The following is an 18,841-nucleotide window of genomic DNA, read 5'->3' on the forward strand; positions in this document are numbered from 1 at the left end:
GTACTGGCTTGTCTGGGGGGCAGGCTGGCGCTCACCCGCTGGGAGGCCGAGGGGCCTGTCTGACGTGGTCACGCTGCCCCCACCCCAGCCGAGACAGCACACGTTCAGGCAGCCAGAGTTAGAGGGCGAGCAGGGCCAGCGTCAGGTCCACGGGGCCACCTTGGGCCACACGGACCCAAGGGGCAAGCGGAGGCTGGAGGCCGTGGGGGAGGACCCTGGCGTGCAGGGTGCCCTGGGAACAGGGGTGCCCTGTGGATAGCCCCCCACCCCTCGTCCGGGCTGAGCAGTCCGGCTCATGCTGACGGGGACACTGTCCTCACCCCCCCCCTCAACGGATGTGTGCGGTGGAACAACCACGTTCCCTCAAATGCCTGCCTCCCCTACCTGGACCCGGGGCCCAGAGACCCCACCTCGCTGTGTGGCTCACGGCCCCGATGTGGAGATATGGGCAAATCCACCCTGGGCCCAATGTCCACTGGGCAGTGGGACCCAACCTCGGGTCTCCTGACCGTCCTGTGACCCTCCCGCCACATACTGAGGCCCAGGCCCAGGCTCACCGGCCTCCCTGCTCCCCCCAGAACGACCAGGGACCACCCGCCCCTCCCAGATACACACCGGCAAGCCGGGAGGGCCCGGAGGGCCGATCGGGCCGGAAGGACCAGTGATGCCCTGAAAGGGAGCAGAAAACACAGGCCATCACGCGAGGGAGGCCACAGACACACTCACCTGCTGGAAGCCAAGTTCCTCAGCTCTCAGTCTCTCCTCCAGCGGACACGGCCCGCAAGGGGCCCGAACACATGCCGGGAGGTTGCCCGTCCCCCCCGCCCGGCTGCCCGGGGCCCGGCCAGACTCTGGCACCTTCGGGCCACGGGGAGGTGACTTCGTATTGTCACCCCTCCTAACGTTCCGACTTGAAATACACAAGCCCCACACACCCAGTGGTCCCCCCGTTGCTGATTTCCACTGGTGGTGTGAGCACAGGCCCCGGGGGGCGGGGGACGTCAGTGTCCTGGGGTCCCTTTGTGCCTCCCCTTTGTTCCTCCGCACTTAGAGCTTGCAGCCAGACCCCAGTCCACACAGGCCAGCCCGGCTGGTTTTAGCCTCCGGCACCCCCGCAGCCGCCGGGTGCCCAAGGCTCACCTGGAGCCCTGACTCCACGTGAGCTTCCCCCTGGGGCGTAAGCGCCCGCCAGGGCAGAGGGAGGCTGAGAGAGTCCGCCCTTCCCCCTCCCCCTCTGCCACACAGGGACCGGGGCAGCTCACTGCTGTCAGAATCCCAGAAATTCTCAAGCCGGCTCCCCCCCGGCCGGGACGCTGCAGAGACCGGTTTGCTGTGACGGCTGACTCTGGTGGTGGAGACCCTGGACACCCTCCTAATTCTCGAGGTCACTGGCCACCACGCCCTGGACTGCTCCCATTTGGGGAAGACGGTGGCAGATGGAACAGGGGCTCTGGAGGACACCACCCTACAGCCACAGGCGGCCGTCAGCGGTCCCACTTCATTCCCTGCCCCCGCGGCTCTGCCTCACGAGTGCTGCCCCCCTGCGGGTCAGGCGGGGGCCAAGGTGGGCGCAGCCAAGGGCGTGAGCACCTTGGGAAGCAGAGAGTTATACCCGGAACGAAGCCCTCGCTCACACGGGGAAGCGCACAGCCACGGCAGGCCCGCCTCGTCCCCTATCCTGCTGCCACGCACACATCGCCCTTCCCCGGCCACGGGGTCCGCCTGTGCCCTGCCCTCCCGGGGCTCAGCGGTGCGGGGCCGGGAGGATCCCTCTGGCTAAGGTTTGCTGGGGGTGCAAACGCCCATCACTACTGTGGTTCCCAGGGAAGTCTAGGGCCAGGCGTGCATATCCGGGGTCGGGGGGAGCCCGGCCCGCGGGTCTGGCAAACGTGGTGGAGACTTGCCAATGACCTGGGGGCAGTTAGCTGGGTCACAGGCCCTCGAGTGGGGTGAAGCAACGCCCCCTCTGGGGCCACCAGGGCAGCGTCCCCTCCGCTGTTCCCCTCCAGACGCGATGGACGTGAGGACATCCTTGCAGCTTTAACCGGCCTCGGGTCCGCTGGGCACGGAGCGCCAGGTTGTAAGCCGCTTCTCACCATCCGCGAGGACGCTCACTGGGGGGCCCCACCTCACGCACCTGTTCGCCCTTAGGGCCGGAGGAGCCCTGGGGGCCGGGGAGACCGCGGTCGCCCTTTTCACCCTGTTCGCCCGGAGGTCCGATGAGTCCGATCAAGCCTGGATGACCCTGTTGGGAAACAAAGGCATGAGGCAGCGCTCGCTGTGGCCGCGCCTCCCCACCAACCACGTGAGCCGGCGGGACGTGGCACGTCCCGGCCACGGGAAGCCACCGGCCAACACCTCCCGGTGTGGAAACCGGCCTAAAGACAGCTCAAGGGACAGACGAGCAGGTCTGACATAGCCGGCCTTCGGTCAAATCATGGTCTAAAGAGAGAGGGAGACACAGATCCCAGACCAAGGTGATAACACGGTTTCCTGGGTGACGCTGTTTTGTGCGCCTGCTGTGCGTTGCCCAGTTTTTCGACGGCCACCGTGTATGCCTTTAGTTATGGGCACAGAGACATTTATGGACTTAAGGGAAAAAGTTACAGGGTGTTATAGATACGACAATTTTTCATGTTTCTCTACAAGGGACGCTCTCTACACAGGCTTACGTGTGTTCGTTTCGTAGGAGCCTGTGGAAAGTTCTAGAAGGACTCTTCCAGTTTTCCTTACTTTAGGGATTGAGTGGTGATAGGCACGGAGTAGAAAAGAAACAGACTCCCCAGTCCTTTTTAGAAGGAACTATCTGGGGGGCGCCTGGGGGGGCTCAGTCAGTTGAGCACCTGACTTCGGCTCAGGTCACGATCTCACGGTTCGCGGGTTCGAGCCCCGCGTGGGGCTGTGCCGACGGCTCGGATCCTGGAGGCTGCTTCGGATTCTGCGTCTCCCTCTCTCTCTGCCCCTCCCCCGCTTGTGCTCTGTCCATCTCTCTCTCAAATAAATAAACATTAACAAAAATTTTTTTTAAAAAGAAAGAACTATTTGGTTTGTGTGCTTTCTACCTGTCCATAAATCAGCGTGAGCAGAAAAAAAATCACCCCCCAGCTGGAGAAAAGGAGTGGACTTTGCTGTGCTGCAGAATCCACAGCGGGCACACTGCTCGGGCCCTGCACACCCTTCGGCCACGGTCTCCCACCGAGGACAGGGACCGAGTCCCCCATACAGCACAGACTGGTTACGTTCCCAGCCTTCCAGGACCTGTCTCCGGCCAGCAGCGGGCACTGGACGGACAGGCGGCTGATAGTTTGAACTCTCGGACGTGAGGGGCCCCGAGTCACGGCCTCAGAGGCACCGGAGTCCTGTCTTACCTTTTCCCCCTTAGGGCCAGAATCTCCTTTGAGGCCGGGGAGTCCTGGGGGACCCTGCGGGGAAGAGGTGGAGGGATCAGAGCTCTCCTCCCCAACCCCACCCTCCACCCCTGCCGGGGAGCCCCTCAGGATCATCACTCACCATGGGGCCGGGGGGGCCGTCGGGGCCTGGGGCGCCTGGGAGACCTTGCTCACCCTGAAACGCAACGGGCCCTCAGCGTGAGCCCCACAGGGCCCGTCCTGTGCCCACGCCCCCGCCCGGCAGCCGCTGCCCCTCCCCGGCCCCCGTTCTCTCACCACAGGGCCAGGGATCCCTCGCAGGCCATCGGGGCCGGGCTTCCCAGGGGCCCCCTGGGGGCCGATGGGGCCAGTCTTCCCAGGAGGGCCTTCTAAGCCGGCTTCCCCCTGCAGGGACACAGATGCTTGAGGCTGTGGCCACCTTGGCCCACGATCACCGCCCAGAGGACCCTAGATGCCCTCAGATATCTGGGGCTGTCCCAAGTTCTTTACGGAAGCCACCCTGACCAACTCTCCACCCCCCTAATTTCCTCGGTCGTCTGGGCTTCCCAGTCTCCAATGATCTCGGCCACCACGGCCGTTCCAGCTGGCCCTGCCTTCATGGCTGGCTCAGCCACCACTGCCTGGGCAGGCCTGGGCCTGGAGGGCTCCTGTCCCTGCATCAGTTACCGACAGGGCAGCTCCAGGAGGCCCACAGGGCCATCAGAGTCACAGGGAGCGGCCCCTCGAGGGCCCTGGGCGCCCCGCCTTCTGCCCGGCCCCGCGGTGGGCACTGGGTCAAGCACCAGGCCGGGTACCCCAGCACCAGCTGCCCTCTCCTTAGGCTGGAGGGGCGGACGGCCTGCGGGCCTGTGGGCACCACAAGCTGTCTCCCTCCCGCTTTGCGGCGAGAGCCAGGCCTCCCTCTGAGCCGGCCCCAGCTCCCCGCTGCCTCTGTGGCTTTCCTGTGTCCCCACGTCTCCAGTTCACGCCCGACTCGGCCGCCATGCAGGCGGCGGCTCTTCTGGGAAGCTCGACAGTCACGGCTGAGCAGAGAAGCACATTACCTTGGCTCCCTTCTCTCCCTGTCTGCCTTCGGGGCCTGCGGGGCCGGGGGGGCCCTGGAACAGAGCAAGGGAACAGCGTGTGAGGAGCTGCCTGAGGAAGCCAGAGCCATGAGGTCTGTGTCTGCAGGGAGACGGGCCGGGGGGCGGGGGCGGGGGTGGGGGGCTCCCGGGCCGCTGGCCAGCTTGGATAAGGCCCCCGGAATGAGTCCCCGTGGTCTCAGTTCTGGAAAAGGCCTCCGGGTCAGTCTGGGGAGGCCTCTGGCAGCCCGCAGTGCTGGGGCCCCTTTGCCACTCACACGCCAGGCAGGCCAGTCTATCACAGCACCCCCCAGACGCTAAGTATTCAACGTGCAGAGAAAGGCCCGTTTCGCCCGCTCTGACTTTTGAGAGAGGTCTGACGCAGGGGGCGAGGCCCTCTCCGGCTTCGTGGGTGTCTTTCCCCCCACGACGGGCACCACCGATGGCATCAACACTTGGCCTCCCCCAAAAGCACGGGGCGACCGACCCAGCAGGTCTGAGGTTTGATGACACGACGGGGCTGGAGAGCACGCCTCGACCGGAAGCAGGTGCCCGGCGAGGGCCGCCTAGCGGGCGCGGGGCCAGGCGGAAGGGCGGAGGGGAGGGGCGGGCCTCACGCAGAAATCTCGCAGGCAGGGGCGACGTACAGGATTATTTATTTACCCTTTTTCCTGGAGGCCCAGACGGTCCCGGTTCACCGGTAGGGCCCGGGGATCCCTGGGGTCAGAGAAAGAACACAGAATTTGGGAATCAGGGTCGGTCAGACGGACGCCTGGCACGAAGTTCTCGGCGTGTGCGCCCCGTCCTCGGCCGGCCCCGAGGCTGCCTCCCTCTTCCTCTGGAGCTGCCACAAGTCCCAGGTGAAGTCACCCCGCACCGGGGCTCCAGCAGCAGCGGGACCGGGAACCCTGGCTCGCGGCCACGGTTCTGCCGCATTCTCAACCAGCACTTTCCCACCGCGTAGCAATTACTCTGGATGCCCAGCGACCGTCCACACCACCCCCTGCCCACATCCCCGGCGACAGGAGTGGACCCCGAGGCACGGGGAGGACAAGGGTGGCCCCGAGTCCCAGCCCCGGGAGCAGGGGAACTCGGGCATCTCCGGGGCTTCGTTTGCTGCTCGTCTCACACGGGCGACGCCAGCCGGCGCCCGAGGGTCGAAGTGCCCAGCAGCGACCTGCCTCGTTGGTGCAGGGTGGGGGTGAGGGAAATCGGTGAGGACTCTGGGGCCATCCCCGAGGAAGGGGAGGCCCATTGGGGTCGGTTCCAAACCGGGCACACGTGGCTGGAAGCGATGTTTCAGAAACTCAGTGTCGGGGATAAGAGGCAAGTCTAGGGTGATCCCAGCCCAGGGGGCTGACCCGGGCAGAGCCCTTTGGGGGAGAGGCACCAATTAGGCAGAAATAAGGCCATCCTGACATTCACGGGTGGGCTTGGGGTGGGCAGGGGCTCCCCGGTGACAAGTGACAAATCACCAGTATAGCTGTCCCCAGCTTCCACCAGAGCCCTGCAGGGAGCTCGCGGGGAAGAATGGCTCCTACGAGGGAACTGGGCTCGGTTTTTTCTCAGAAAGGAACAGAGCAACCTCCACCAGGTAGCCGGGGTCCCTGGAGGTCACGAGGGGACTCACCGTTTGCCCAGCCTCACCGTCGTCCCCTTTGTCACCAGGGGGGCCATCTTGACCCTGAGGGGATAAAAGCAAGTTCCTCCTGTCTCCCGAGTCACACGCCAATGCCCACCGTGTCCCCAGTCCCTTCCCGAGAACCCGACCCTCTCTGGGTGGCCAAGCGGGAACTCCTAAGCACCACAGCCTGGAGGCCACGTGGGAGAGCGCCGTGTCCCAAGGAGGATTCACAGAAGACAACCGGGAAGGCAAAACCCGGATGGCAAAGGCAGGGCGAGGGCTGGCGGGGGTGGGGGCTCCGTGGCCTTGAACACCTACCGCGGGGCCAGGCTCTCCGGGGGGACCAGGATCTCCAGGAAAGCCGACAGGGCCCTGAAACAGACAGAGAGGCACGTCGGGGCCCCGAGCAACCGGGGGGCTGCCGCCGCATCCCCAGGACCCCCGCCTCACCCAGCCCCTGCAGTGCCCTCTGTGTGACACCAGGAGTGCGCCCACGGCCCGGAAGCTCCCCGGAGACCACCTCATCCCAGCCACACCCCACGCGGGCAAGGAAGGCTCAGCGCTCTGCTTTCGGGGCACACGGAGGAGGGCAGGCGCCGTGCCCATGACTCCGCTCCCGGGGCTCCAGGCTGAGACCAGGCCCAGACCTTCAGGCTTCTAGAACATGCTAGTAGAAGTCCCTTCTGAGACGAAGTGGGACAGGCCACGGGAAGGTGGCATCCGCGTAGACCGCTGCTCCTGCAGCCCATTTAGCGAGCTTCCCGGGCTGGGCACATGAGGCCCGGAAGCCCGCCGCCCCACCCCTCCTCTTCCTCACCTCCACATCTCCGGCCCAGCAGCTGGTGTGAAAGCCTCTACGCTTTACAGACGTCACCCCAAGACCCATAGTGGTCGGGAGCTTTAGTGTGCCAGCAGAGAACGAGAAAAGCCCGGGCCCGGAGGCCGCCAGCTTCGGGGCGCCCTGGCATCTCGGAGTTACTCACGGGGCTGCCTTTGGGACCGTCGTCCCCAGGAGGGCCTTTGGGTCCAGGGGGTCCAGCTGCACCAGAAGGGCCCGACTCGCCCTTCTCGCCCCGCTCTCCTTTGGGTCCCTGGAGGGAAAGGCCAGCGTCGGTGCCCTCGGAGCCGGCCCCCGTTTCGCAGAGTGCCGTGCTGGCCTCAGGCCAACCCCCTTGTTTGCACGGGAAAGCGAGTGCCCTCGGGGTGGCGGGGGGGGCGGCACGCTGGGCCCAGTGGGTCCCCGAAGCTGCTCGTGCTCCCCAGCCCTTGGTGGCCCCCGGCGATGGCCTGGCCCCGCTGGCATTCCAAGGTGGGCCTGATGGGCCCACCGGCTTTCTGGGGCCCCTGGAGGGGACCTTTGGCTTCCAGGTGGGAGGGGCTGCGGGGGCCCAGGACACCCGCCCACTCCCCGGTGTGCAGGTGGGGGCGGAAGCGAGAGGCCAGGAGACCCCCGTCCACCAGCCGCCGTCTGTGCCCGAGAGCCTCTCACAGGCCGTCCTGGAAAGAACGCCCGTCTGACCTGCGAAGGTCGGAACACTCCAGTCTGGGCTGATGAGGGGACAACTGCCCCCATGTTTGTGGCAGCCCACGAGCAGGTCTGGATCACCGCAGACGGCGGAAGGACTTACGGCCTTCGCTCGCGGGTGTTCACCACCAACGTCTTCGCGCACGCACACACGGGCAGGCTCACACACACGCACGCCTCTTGGTACGGTAACCCCACGGAGGTAAGCGTGAGGGGAAACACGGCTCCCGTCGCATGGACGGGACAACTGGGGCAGACTGTGAGCTTCCCACCCAGCAGGGGCCCGTGGTCAGGGCCCCCCCAGCTCACTCACCGGAGGGCCCCCCTCTCCAGGCAGGCCAGGCTCTCCGGCTTCACCAGGCTCACCCTAAGGAGGAAACGCGACACGGTTACGGTGGCACTGAGAACAGGGTCCCCGGCTCCAAGCACTTAGCAGACCCTCACTGCCGTCGGGCAGGTGGGGGCCCGGGGCGAGCGAGCGGCCAGCGCACTCTGACGGCGTGTGGGGTTGGAGGGCAGACGCGTGTCTGTCGGGGCGTGTGTTGGCCTTGGTACTCGCAGGCCGTGACGCTCACACAGGGGAGGGGACCAGAGCAGGCTGGGCGTCACACACGGCGTTCGGGTGAGCTCTGGGGGACGACGAAGGGAAGGCAGTGGGAGGGACAGGGGACAGCGCAGGGGGGAAGGGCCACGCCCAGGCAGCGAATACACAGCACCACAGGCTCAGAGGGTGCAGCCGCCCTGGGCGGAGGTGGGCGTGCTGGGAGGGAGACGCCTCCGAGCGGAGGCAGCACATCATTAGTTTGCGGGCTTTAGCAGGAAACGCTTCTCTGTTAAGGTTCGTATCGTAAAAAATGGGCAGTGACGGAGAACTTCTTTCAATTTAACGGGCTGATGTCGGAAAGTTCTGGAAGTGGTGTCCAGGGACTGCAAATGGGCAGGAGCACGTTGGCCTCGTCCCTTTTATCCCGAGGAAGTAGGGCAAGGGCTTTAGCAGCGGAGCAAGGTCACGGGCACCGTGTGGAGTCCTGCTCCACACGCACACGCACACTAGTGCACACACAGAGCCCGCCCTGCTCACGGAGGCATCCCCAGGGCCCACGCCCTGCAACTCATCCGATCGGATGAGGGGGACCCAAGGCTGTGAAGCCGGAACGGTAAACGTGGACACGCCCGCACTGCCAGGAACGGACAAGACCCATCAGAGCCGGATCTGGGAGAGGGCTGGGCCTCCCTGCTGGTTGTAGCGCTTGGAAATTCTGCAAACGGCCGCCGGGAACAGGGGTCAGAGCCCCCAGCCCCACGGCACAGGTCTGCCAAGCGTCAAGGTGCGTCTGACGGGAACGACCCAGCAACGCCCCGCACGCCTGTGTCCGCAGCTGGACACACACACGCACACACACGCACACGCGCACGTCGGCCACCAGAACAGCGAGGGGCGTGAGTCACCTTCTCTCCCACCGCACCGGGATTGCCTATGCCACCCGGAGGCCCTTGTGGCCCGTCGGCGCCTGGAGCTCCAGAGGGTCCTCGGGGGCCGGGGGGGCCCGGGGGTCCCTAGGGGAAGGAGAACCAGTGAGCAGAGACAAAATGCAAACTGTGGCCGAAACAGAAAGGAGCCGCCACGCCCGGCCGGGCCGGCACATCCTGGTCACGCTTACCATCTGACCCACGTCCCCAGTCTCGCCCTTCTCTCCGGGAGGTCCCGGCAGACCCTGGGGACAGGAACACGGCAGAAACTTAGCAGGTCGGCGTCGCGCTACCCCGATACCCACGAGGCCTTCACGGTTTCCCCACCACCGCGCCAAGCAAGCATCCAAGAGCCTCAGAATGTGCTTCTGAGCGTATACAGCCAAATGCGAGGCCACCCCCGTGATGCCAGGTCTCGGAATTAGCCGGAGGAAATCGTGAGAGAGTACTTGGAGATTTATGGACCAAGGCGCTTGCCACACTGTCCCATTAAACAGTAAAACCTAATGAGCCAACAGCAGGGAAATGTCGGAATAAATTACGTCGCCACCATATGCTGGCAGTGACTAAAAATCACGTTTTCAAAATAAATAAAAAGGGACACGTCTAAGGAATACTTAGTAACCCGAACACAACGCGTAACGCGAAACGCAAGGAGCCGCGCTCAAACTTTGCGTACGCTCCGCGTGATTCCGGTTTTGCAAAAGCTGAAGGAGACCACACACGCACGTGCGTGTGTGCGTGCGAATCCACGGAGGTAAGACGCGCCCGGGCGTTTAAAGCCGTCAGTCCTGAGTCGTACGTCTGCCAGGCACTGTTTTCATCTACAGTTCTTACAGTGGGTCAGTCATTTCCGCCACCTCTGCGGCGAGCGCGGGAACCCACACCGCCGGTCAGGAGGAGCAAATACGGACGCGTCTGCGGTCACGGGGATTTGTGCTGTTTCTGATTAATGAGGAAGCCCCGGGAGGCCCACAGAGCCTGGTCTTAGATTCCCCATTTTTAAAATGTCGGGAGGAGAGGGGTGGGGGAGGGGAGAGGAGAGGGGAAGGAGGGCAGAGGAGATGAGAGGGGAGAGGGAATCAGGACGGGGAGAAGGGACAGGAAGGAAAGGGAAGGGGGAGGGGAGGGAGGGGAGGAAGAGTGGGGGAGGGGAGGGTGGGGGATGAGGAAGGGAGAGGGGAGGGGAGAGGGGGAGGGGAGGGACTAGGGGAGGGGAGACAGGGTAGGGAAGGAAAGGGAGAGGGGAGGGGAAGGGGAGGGGAGGGCAGAGGGGGAGGGGAGGAAGGGGAGAGGGGAGACGAGAGGAGGGGGACGGGAGGGGCCGGCACAGCAAGATGAGGGCCCTTCAGAAGGAGACCACCGCCCTTGCACAAGCCCTGTGGTTAGTTACCTGCAGCCCCACTGGCCCGGGGGGCCCAGGAAATCCTCTTGGACCTTCGTCACCTTTCTGCCCAAAAAGGCCCTGCTGGCCGCGAGGGCCTGGCTCGCCGTCGGCTCCCTGCGGAGGGGGACGATGGAGCCGGAGGTGAGGAGCCGCTGCCGGTACCCTGCCGGCTCGAGGGGCTCGGGATTAAGCACGGATACTCACGGAGGGGCCTGGCTGTCCGATGGGGCCCTGAGGACCGGTGGGCCCAGGTGGACCCTGGAGGGAAAGGACAGAGACACGGCTGCTTTCCCGGGGCCAGAGCAGAGGCCGACGGGGAGGGCCGGTCGGGGCAGAGACCCCGGTCCGAGGCCGTCAGCTCGGCCCCCACGCGTGGCCGTCGGTGGAAGGATGCCGGCCCGGCGGCAGGGGCGTGTTGTCGCGGGCGGTGCTGGCGGCCGCCGTGCATCATCTGAGCTCCCACCACACGCCCAGACGCGGGCCCCGGAAGCCCTGCATTAAACACAGGATGGGCGCCACGCCGCCCCCCACACGGGGCCAGGACCCGGCTCCAGACCGCGAGGCTGGCGGTGCGCCCCCAGGCACAGCCCACTGTCGGTCCAGGGAGCGAGGGAGGGAGGAAGGCAAGGGAAGCAGCACCGGGCGGCAGCCCCCACGGGCACACGGTCACTGACCGCCTGGGGACACCAACCCCCCTGAAGAGGCCCAGCCGCTCAGCAGAGTGGACAGGTGTCACCCGTACCAGGAAGGAGCTGGCCCCGAGTGACACTGTTTTTCAAGAAGACACTAGGGCCCCTGAGCAGACTGAGTAAAGGAAAAAGGGGCAAAACAAAGAGGCAGCGGTCAGGGTGCCCGTGGCCCTGAGCACCGAAGGGCGGCCGTGACCCAGGCCTGCAGAGCCGAAAGCCTCGAGGACCAAACGCTCCACTGGCCTTATTTCCCAAAACCCGTGAACGCCTCCCGCTTGTCTGTTCACAAGGGACTCACTCAGGGACATACGTACGTGCACGCACAGACACACACACATGCCCGTGTGCACACGTGTGCATGCACGCCACCCACACGCGGGTTCCAGCAGCCGTGTCCTGCTCCGGGCTGCTGATGCTGCCGCGTTGAGGACGGCGTAAACGCCAGCAGGGAGCGCGGGGTCCCCGTACCTGCTCGCCCTTGTCCCCCTTGCTCCCCTTCTGTCCAGGCTCCCCGATCTCTCCCTGCGGAAAGACCAGGAAGATCTGTTAGCCCCGAACCCTCTGCATGTTATCTGCTCCCCATAATTATTTTTTCCTAGAGATGAAGAATCATCTCCTCTCTGGGGGGGAGGGGGGTGGATAACTTTCCAAGGAAGAGACATTTCCACAGATTAATTGATTTCCCTTCTAATACAATACTGAACGGGACGCGGCCTCGATCTCACACGGTACAGGCTTTTAGCGGATTTTAAAACGTGGTGAGAATCACGGTGGAAATATTTGTTTGTCAAATTGGGAGGCATAGCGATGCAGGAACAGAGACGTCGGTTACCGGGCTCCAGAGGGATTATGAAAGTGCCCAGCGTCCCTGTCATACAGAGCTGTCCCCCGCGCTGAGAGGCGGAGTCATCTGCACACAGGTGACGAAGTCGGAAATGTCACCTGAGTTATCACAAATGGAAAGTCAGGCCAAAGAGCCAGATTCCACTGTCTTCATTAAACGAGGGGTGAAATATCAGCTCCGGAAGTAACGGCGGTAGAATCATCAAGCACACTCTTAATGAACGGGGGCCTTGATGATTCAAGCGACTACACTTAAAAATAGACACCGAGTAAAACCTCGTCATGTCGGGCTCCGCACATTCAGCACCGACGTGATGCACCGGGGAGCGGGGAGGATCTCTCCTCGCTCAGGAGGCTGGCAGCAAACATCCCCGAAACGGCAGAACCGCACGGGAGGAAAGCAGTTTCAAAGCCCCCCGAGCACTCCAGAGATGTCATTCGTCACCGCGCTATTTGGGAGCTTTTCCGAAATCCTGCACCGACGCAGAGCGAGCAGGGGCGGGGGCCGCTGTGCCACCCGCACCGGCAGTCTGGGCTGCGGGTCGTCCGTGGGCAGGGGCACTTGCCCCAACTCTTCTTACCTTGTCTCCGTCTTCTCCAGGGGGGCCCACGGGGCCAGCTGGACCAGGGAGCCCCACGGGACCCTGGAGGCCATCTCGGCCAGCTGGGCCTTGGGGACCCTTCTCACCCTGAAGAGAAAAGGAGACCCCCGGTCAAACACGGCTCCGTCGTGGGACCATCCAGCCACCAGCTCATCAGCCCAGAGAGGAGAGGCCCCCGGGAGGGGAGTGGGCAGTTCCGGGCCTCGCCAGTCCTGACGGGTTTCAGCCAGCTTCGCCGAGGATCACTCTGAGCCCGGCCCCCCGCCACTCACATCCCGCACACCGCTGCCTTTCCGAAGAAGGGCTCCTCTTTTACAAATGGGGAAACCGAGGCACAGTTTGCGAGCGGTGCCGCCCAAATTCAAAGCCAACCAGCCAGATTCCTGAGGCTGTGTGCGGGATCACGGATTCTAGGGGCCGGGAGGGCCTGAGCCCCGGCCACCACCAACGTTTGTACCATTTTAATTCTCGGCCAACACCTCCCCCACCAAACAGGCGCGTACGCACACAGGCATCTCTCTTCTCTCGTGATTCTGATTCACTTCCCTCGTAACTGCCCCTAGAAATCTCAAGTGTCCTTACTAAGTCCTTGCTTTGCTTGGGTCACCGTATTACTCTGTGGGCGCAGACCGCGGGGGTGTGTGCTGGGGAGGGGGACACGGGAGAGAAAAATGTGCGCTCAGTGTCCAGACCCACGTGCGGCCAGCACCTGCTCGGACCCCACTGCCCCATCTCGGCCCCTCCGGCTTGCACATCTCCCTCCCTGCCCCTCAATTTAGTTCCTGCCAATGTAGACTTCAACCCTAGGTGAGCCAGAAGCGGCCCAGGCCGACTGTGGCTTGCCTGGAGCCTTCCCGTGTGACATCACTGGTCAGGCGGGCAGTGCTGGGGGACACCTGGCCTCCTCCTCTCCCTGGGGCTCTTCGGGGAGAACGACAAGCTCTGCACTCCTGGGAGGTTTCTGCTTAAGTATTTACTCTCTTCAGGCAACGAACTCAACCGTCTCTCAACCGTCTCCAACCACAACTGTGCTCTACACGCATTCAATGCACCACAGAAGGCGGGTTTCTGGCTCCGGGTTCGGCTGGGTCGGCGTCCGATGGCCTCAGTGGAAACGATGAGACGCCATCAGAGCCGACACCGCACTGAACGGATGTTTGCCGGGGCGGGGGCTCCCTGCGTGGTATCGCGCTCGGCCGGGAAGGGAACCGGGCCCTTGCCACCCATGAACCGCCAAGCGCAGAACGCACGAGGAAGGCCTTTCTAACAGACATCCGTCAGTGCGGGCGTCCCAACTCTGTCGGGGATGGTCCATGAGCACGTCTGCCCTTCCCTCCCGGAGCCCTGCTCATTCTGACACCTAAATCCCAAAGGGAAGTTTGAGCTGAAACTTGTCTCTGGGACCGACTGAATGCGGGGCAGGTGGGGGGTTTGCAAAGTCACGGTGGACACCAAATACGGTCGGGGTGGGGGCCCATCAGGGCAGCAAGGGGCATTTTGTGGTTACTCCGGGAAAGGTGCTTGGCGGAGGGTGGCCACTGGCTTCCCAGGAGGTCTATACATGAAGGGACCCGTTAATCTCCTTCCTGGAAACCAAGGCTGGGGCAGGAGGCCTCACAAAGCCTCCACGCTGGGCTGGGCCACACTCGGGGTCACTGACAGCCGGCTGTCGGGGGTCCAGGTAGAAGTTTCTCTTCTTGAAACACGCCTCCCGGCCCCAGGCCAGGGGAGGGGGCTCCCATCCCAAACGCCCTTCTTTCTCCCACAAAGACCAGCCTGGCTCGGGTGACTGGGACCCGGCCACACGTGGAGCCCAGGGCCGGCCGAGACCAAGGCTGAGGCCACGCTGGGACACACACGGTCCCCAGCCCCTCCCTCTGTGTGCACGGGCTGGGGCACAGCCGCGCAGCTCAGTGAGCTCCCCGGCACCCTCTGGCTCAGGTGACTCTGAAAGAAGCCAGCCAGCGCTGGCAACCCATCCTGGGACCTCAGTCAGGACGCTGGGGACACACCCACTCTCCTGGGGGACAAGCACACCCTCCACCCACCTCCCCACCTCCCGGCTCCCGCCAGCCCCTGGGGCACGCCCGTGGCAGGGATGGGGCTTGGCGGGCAGGACCCCTGCGCCCCCGAGGCGGTACTTACAGGAGCTCCTTTCTCCCCAGCCGGCCCTGGAGGTCCTTGGGGCCCGGGTCTCCCTGGGATTCCGATGGGCCCAGCAGCACCGGCCGGGCCTCTCTCTCCGGGGGATCCCTGGGGCGGACAAGAAAATGGTTCATTTCCAAGGCTCCCAAGTGCACGGACACAATCTTCCAAAGTGCCACCAAGCCTTATCACTCCAGAGCCCTCAGTAGCTCCCAGGGCCCTTCACAGTGCACACTACTTAGACCAGCGTTCGAGGCTCTGGGTTTCTGGGCCCCTCCTGGCTCCTCCCTTCCCATAATTCCAAGCAGATGCCTGCCTCCTCCCCAGGGTCTGAGAACACATCCTCCTTAAGTGCTTGCCTGGGGTGCCCTCCTGGCCCGGGGCCCCCATCCTCTCCCCCCGCCGGGGTCTGCCTGCCCACATCGGGCTCCCTTTCCATCCCGCTTCCCGATGTCGCATGTTCTATGCTCTATGGAGGATGTTCTGCCCCGCTGACCCCCCCCCTCCCCCCAGAACACCGCTGACGGGTGGGAACCGGCCTAATCCTAGGGTCAGCACAGCCAGGCCACCATTGCCCAGGCATCGCTCCGCACTGGCCTTTATCGGAAAGAAAGGTACCGTTTTCATTTCCGCCTGGCTTCCCTGAAACGGTCCGTAACTCGGGTGGGGAGAGCTGGGGTTACCGTGTGGTCTGTGCTCAGACCCAGAAGGGGGGGTGTCCTACAAACCCACATCTGTGCAGCAGAGCTGGGGCCCCGTCTGAAGGGCAGGGGGAGATGCGGCCCCCGTTACACCTCCACGGAGTGCCAGCCGAGAACAGGGGTCTGTGGGCACGCCTCCCGAGGGTGGGCACGGCCCCGCGCGGCCCCCGATTCCCCCAGACCACAGAGGCGGCTCTGGGAACGCTGCGTCCTCAGACCTCTCCTAGCTGGACTCCCAACGTTGGAGGCACCATTCCGGCAACAGACGGCACCTGTGCTGGCTGACCTGTGCGTGGGCAGCCCCGGGGCAGGCGAGCAGCCTGACTCTCCAATCCACACTCAGAGACGGGAGGTCTGTGCCCCTTCCCTTCCCTCCCCGCAGCCCCGGGCCCAGACCTACACTCGGCTCGTCAGCACCTGCCTTGCTCCTCCAAAGGCAGGATGGAGACACGCGGCCCTCCCTCCACACCGCCGAGCTCTCTGCCTGTCCTCACACTGCGTGCCCCCCGCTCGTGGTCACCCCGGCTGCCAGCTCGGGGCCCGCTGCCCGCCTCCTCCACGTGGCCTGCCCAGGACCCACAGCGGGCCAAGGTCGGTGGGCACGCTCTCCTGGCCCTCAGGGCCGCCCTGTCTGCCTGCCCCCCAGGCTTGGAGGAAGAGGTCGGATAAAGTGTCTGTGCCGGCCGGCCGCACTCACCGCGGGGCCTGGCGGGCCAGGGGGGCCTTCGCTGCCTTTCAGTCCGAGTGCGCCCTGCAAAGCAACGAGAACACACTCAGGACACCGCGGGGAGAGGGCCCCGGGCTGGGCGGCGTCCAGCTCCATCACCCCGCCCGGCCCCTCACTCACCACTGGACCGGGAAGCCCCCGATCCCCAGGGAAACCACGCAGTCCAGGAGGGCCGTCTTTCCCAGGGAGGCCGGCGGGACCTGGGTCACCCTGAAATCAGAGCCACAGATGAGCTTCTGAGCGATGCCCGGGACCGGGGTGGCCGGGGAGGTGGGGCGAGGCTTCCTCTCCCAGATCCACCAGACTCAAGCCGAGGTGGGGCAGCCCCAGGCACTGGCTCCAGAAGGAGCCTCTGAGTGGCGGCTTGACGTGCTCCCGGGCAGCTCGGTGCACAGGAGCGTGACCGGGGCTCGCGCCTGGTAGGCACTTTCCGCGGGCTGGCTCTGCGTGTGGTTTGGGGACAGACTCCACCCCTCTGGGCTCAGGGTGGGTTGAGCGGGAGCCGAGGGCCCCCACGTCTACCCTTTCTGTACACTTGGGGCTCCTCGTAAAACTGCTCAGGTAAAGAAGCCTGTGGCCAGACCACTGGCCACATCACCCAAAACAGACCCATCACCCGAGACACTCGTTCCCAGCCTGAAACCACATTTCCTGAAAAGATAAACCAGCTGAGCGTTTTCCCTGAAGCACATGAAAGCTGTGATAAATCTTCCAGAACTTTCTCCAGGGCCCGGCATGGGAGCAGAGGGCATCTCCGACCAGCACGCCCTTGACCTCCTTTCCAAACTCGGACAGCTCTCTCGGTGAGGGGATATGTGCCCACCCACATCTACGCGTGTCTACATACGTCACACAGTCACACACACGTGTACGCGTCCTTAAGCGCACACACGTGGATCCCAGCACAGACACGTGTAATTCTTCCAACAACGCTTTACTGGCTCCCCTTCCTTATTCGCGGGTTTACTCTTGCGCCTGTGCTCGCGTGCACGGCTGGGTTTGCTGCGCCCCTCCCTGAAAAGCTGCGAGGGGAGAAGCTTGCCATTTTCAAGCCGATACCCAGGAATTACGACCAACCAGGGGCGCGCCCCGGCTGCGCGGGGAGGCTTCCTGGGGAACAAAGACGGGATGCAGGACCCACGCTAAGAGGCAGGCTAGAAACACGTCCACTTTCTGGTTTCGTTATTTATCCTTTAGCCTCTTGTGGTGGGAAGCTTTTTAACGAGTCACTTTCTGCTGAATCAGTTTCAGACACGAAACGTCAGGGTGGGTTATGTGCGTCTGGGAGCCGGAGTGGCAGCCGGGGGAGGGGAGGTCAGCCGGGCACGGCCCCGGGGCCGAAGGCCAAGGACGGTTTGACCCCCGGCCCCCGCTGCCATCCCCCTCTGCGGCTACACAGCCTAGATCCTCCTTCAGACCAGGCAAAAGTGGTCGTCTGGGGAGCCAGCCGGCACGAATAGCACTGGTCTGAGACCCCCCCACTCGTTCATCAGAAAACAGCCGGACAGAACAGAGATCCCTCCGCGAAGTCTGGGCCGGCAAGGGAGGCCCGACGAACTCACCTTCGTCCCTTCTTTCCCGGCAAGGCCAGGGAGCCCCTGCTCACCGGGGGGGCCTGGGGGCCCGGGGTGGCCACGCTCGCCCATTGGGCCCGTTTCTCCCGTGGGACCCTGCGGGGAGAGTCCACGTCAGCCCCGAGCGTTTTTGAGACACGCTTGCCTTCCCAAGCTAAGGACAACCCTGGGCACGGAGGCAGAGGGCCCGCTGTGTGCCCTCCAAACCCCACAGTGCTTTGCGAGTGTCCTCCCTCTGGTAAAAGTCCAGGAGGAAACGGACGGGGCGGACGGGGTGGTTGCGTGCCGTGAGGGTGGCCCGGTGGCCACGCGAGAGGTGGGTGGCGTGCCCACATCCCCTGCGGTCCGCGGCCGCAGCGGGTCAGTGTCTTATTTTCCACTGCATCAGGTGGGAACTTGCTGCCCAGTTTTGCTGCTCCAAGCCATCGGTCCTGGCTGCAGGCCACCGTGCGGTGACCCACGGGCCGCGGCGCTGGCCGGAGCCAGGAGGCCCAGGCTGCCGGGGGCTCGGGGGCAGGGAAGAGCGGGCCCGAGCCGGGCCTGGCCCCGGCTGCCCGCGAGCCAGCTCCGTTCCGCCAGCTTGCCTCGCGCTGATTGTTCAACAGACCGTCCCCCGTTCTCCCCAACTGGCTCCCTGTGCGGAGCTCATCTCTGAACGCTAACAAGCCGCGGGACTCGGGATTCTCCGTCAGCAGCACCTACGCCTTCCGAACCCGGGGCACCTCCCTCCCGTGTGGGCGCCGCACAGATGGCCAACGAAAGCAGGGGACGCGGCTGCTTACCTGAGGGCCCACGACTCCCGGGGGCCCTGGGGGGCCGGTCTTGCCTTGGAAACCCTGCGGAGAGAGAGTCACCACGCCGAGATGGCCGAGCGGCTCTCATCAGAAGGCTCGCGCCCCGACCCCCGACCCCTCTCCCCGACAGCGAATGTTCCCCACCGCGCTTGCGAGGGCCCGTCTCCCCTCTTTCGTCTGTGCGTATATTACGCGAACACAGTGAGGCCGGAGACTGCTTTTCCGCCACCGGGTTTTTGTGCCAGGAGACAGATTTTAAGGCCGCCGATCCTGACAGCGTCACTAAGCGTTCACTTTCCCGGCGGACTCG

General features: G+C 64.4%; 1 protein-coding gene across 2 annotated transcripts in view; it reads right to left on the reverse strand.

Moving 5' to 3' along the window:
• Positions 1 to 18,841, reverse strand: part of COL5A1 (collagen type V alpha 1 chain) — a 148,634-nt gene that overhangs the window by 15,248 nt on the left and 114,545 nt on the right. For both annotated transcript variants that reach the window (XM_023242951.2, XM_023242950.2), the window contains exons 38-59: positions 18,520 to 18,573; positions 17,726 to 17,833; positions 16,284 to 16,373; positions 16,134 to 16,187; positions 14,736 to 14,843; positions 12,570 to 12,677; positions 11,614 to 11,667; positions 10,661 to 10,714; positions 10,463 to 10,570; positions 9,261 to 9,314; positions 9,049 to 9,156; positions 7,913 to 7,966; positions 7,058 to 7,165; positions 6,393 to 6,446; positions 6,081 to 6,134; positions 5,114 to 5,167; positions 4,433 to 4,486; positions 3,666 to 3,773; positions 3,511 to 3,564; positions 3,369 to 3,422; positions 2,138 to 2,245; positions 616 to 669 (exon numbers count right to left, since the gene is read on the reverse strand). In XM_023242951.2, the coding sequence (XP_023098719.2) occupies positions 616 to 669; positions 2,138 to 2,245; positions 3,369 to 3,422; positions 3,511 to 3,564; positions 3,666 to 3,773; positions 4,433 to 4,486; positions 5,114 to 5,167; positions 6,081 to 6,134; positions 6,393 to 6,446; positions 7,058 to 7,165; positions 7,913 to 7,966; positions 9,049 to 9,156; positions 9,261 to 9,314; positions 10,463 to 10,570; positions 10,661 to 10,714; positions 11,614 to 11,667; positions 12,570 to 12,677; positions 14,736 to 14,843; positions 16,134 to 16,187; positions 16,284 to 16,373; positions 17,726 to 17,833; positions 18,520 to 18,573 (1,656 nt within the window). The remainder of the gene's footprint in view (positions 1 to 615; positions 670 to 2,137; positions 2,246 to 3,368; positions 3,423 to 3,510; positions 3,565 to 3,665; positions 3,774 to 4,432; positions 4,487 to 5,113; positions 5,168 to 6,080; positions 6,135 to 6,392; positions 6,447 to 7,057; positions 7,166 to 7,912; positions 7,967 to 9,048; positions 9,157 to 9,260; positions 9,315 to 10,462; positions 10,571 to 10,660; positions 10,715 to 11,613; positions 11,668 to 12,569; positions 12,678 to 14,735; positions 14,844 to 16,133; positions 16,188 to 16,283; positions 16,374 to 17,725; positions 17,834 to 18,519; positions 18,574 to 18,841) is intronic.

The sequence above is a fragment of the Felis catus genome, chromosome D4, assembly GCF_018350175.1.
Source record: "Felis catus isolate Fca126 chromosome D4, F.catus_Fca126_mat1.0, whole genome shotgun sequence".
In the NCBI taxonomy this organism is placed as follows: Eukaryota; Metazoa; Chordata; class Mammalia; order Carnivora; family Felidae; genus Felis; species Felis catus.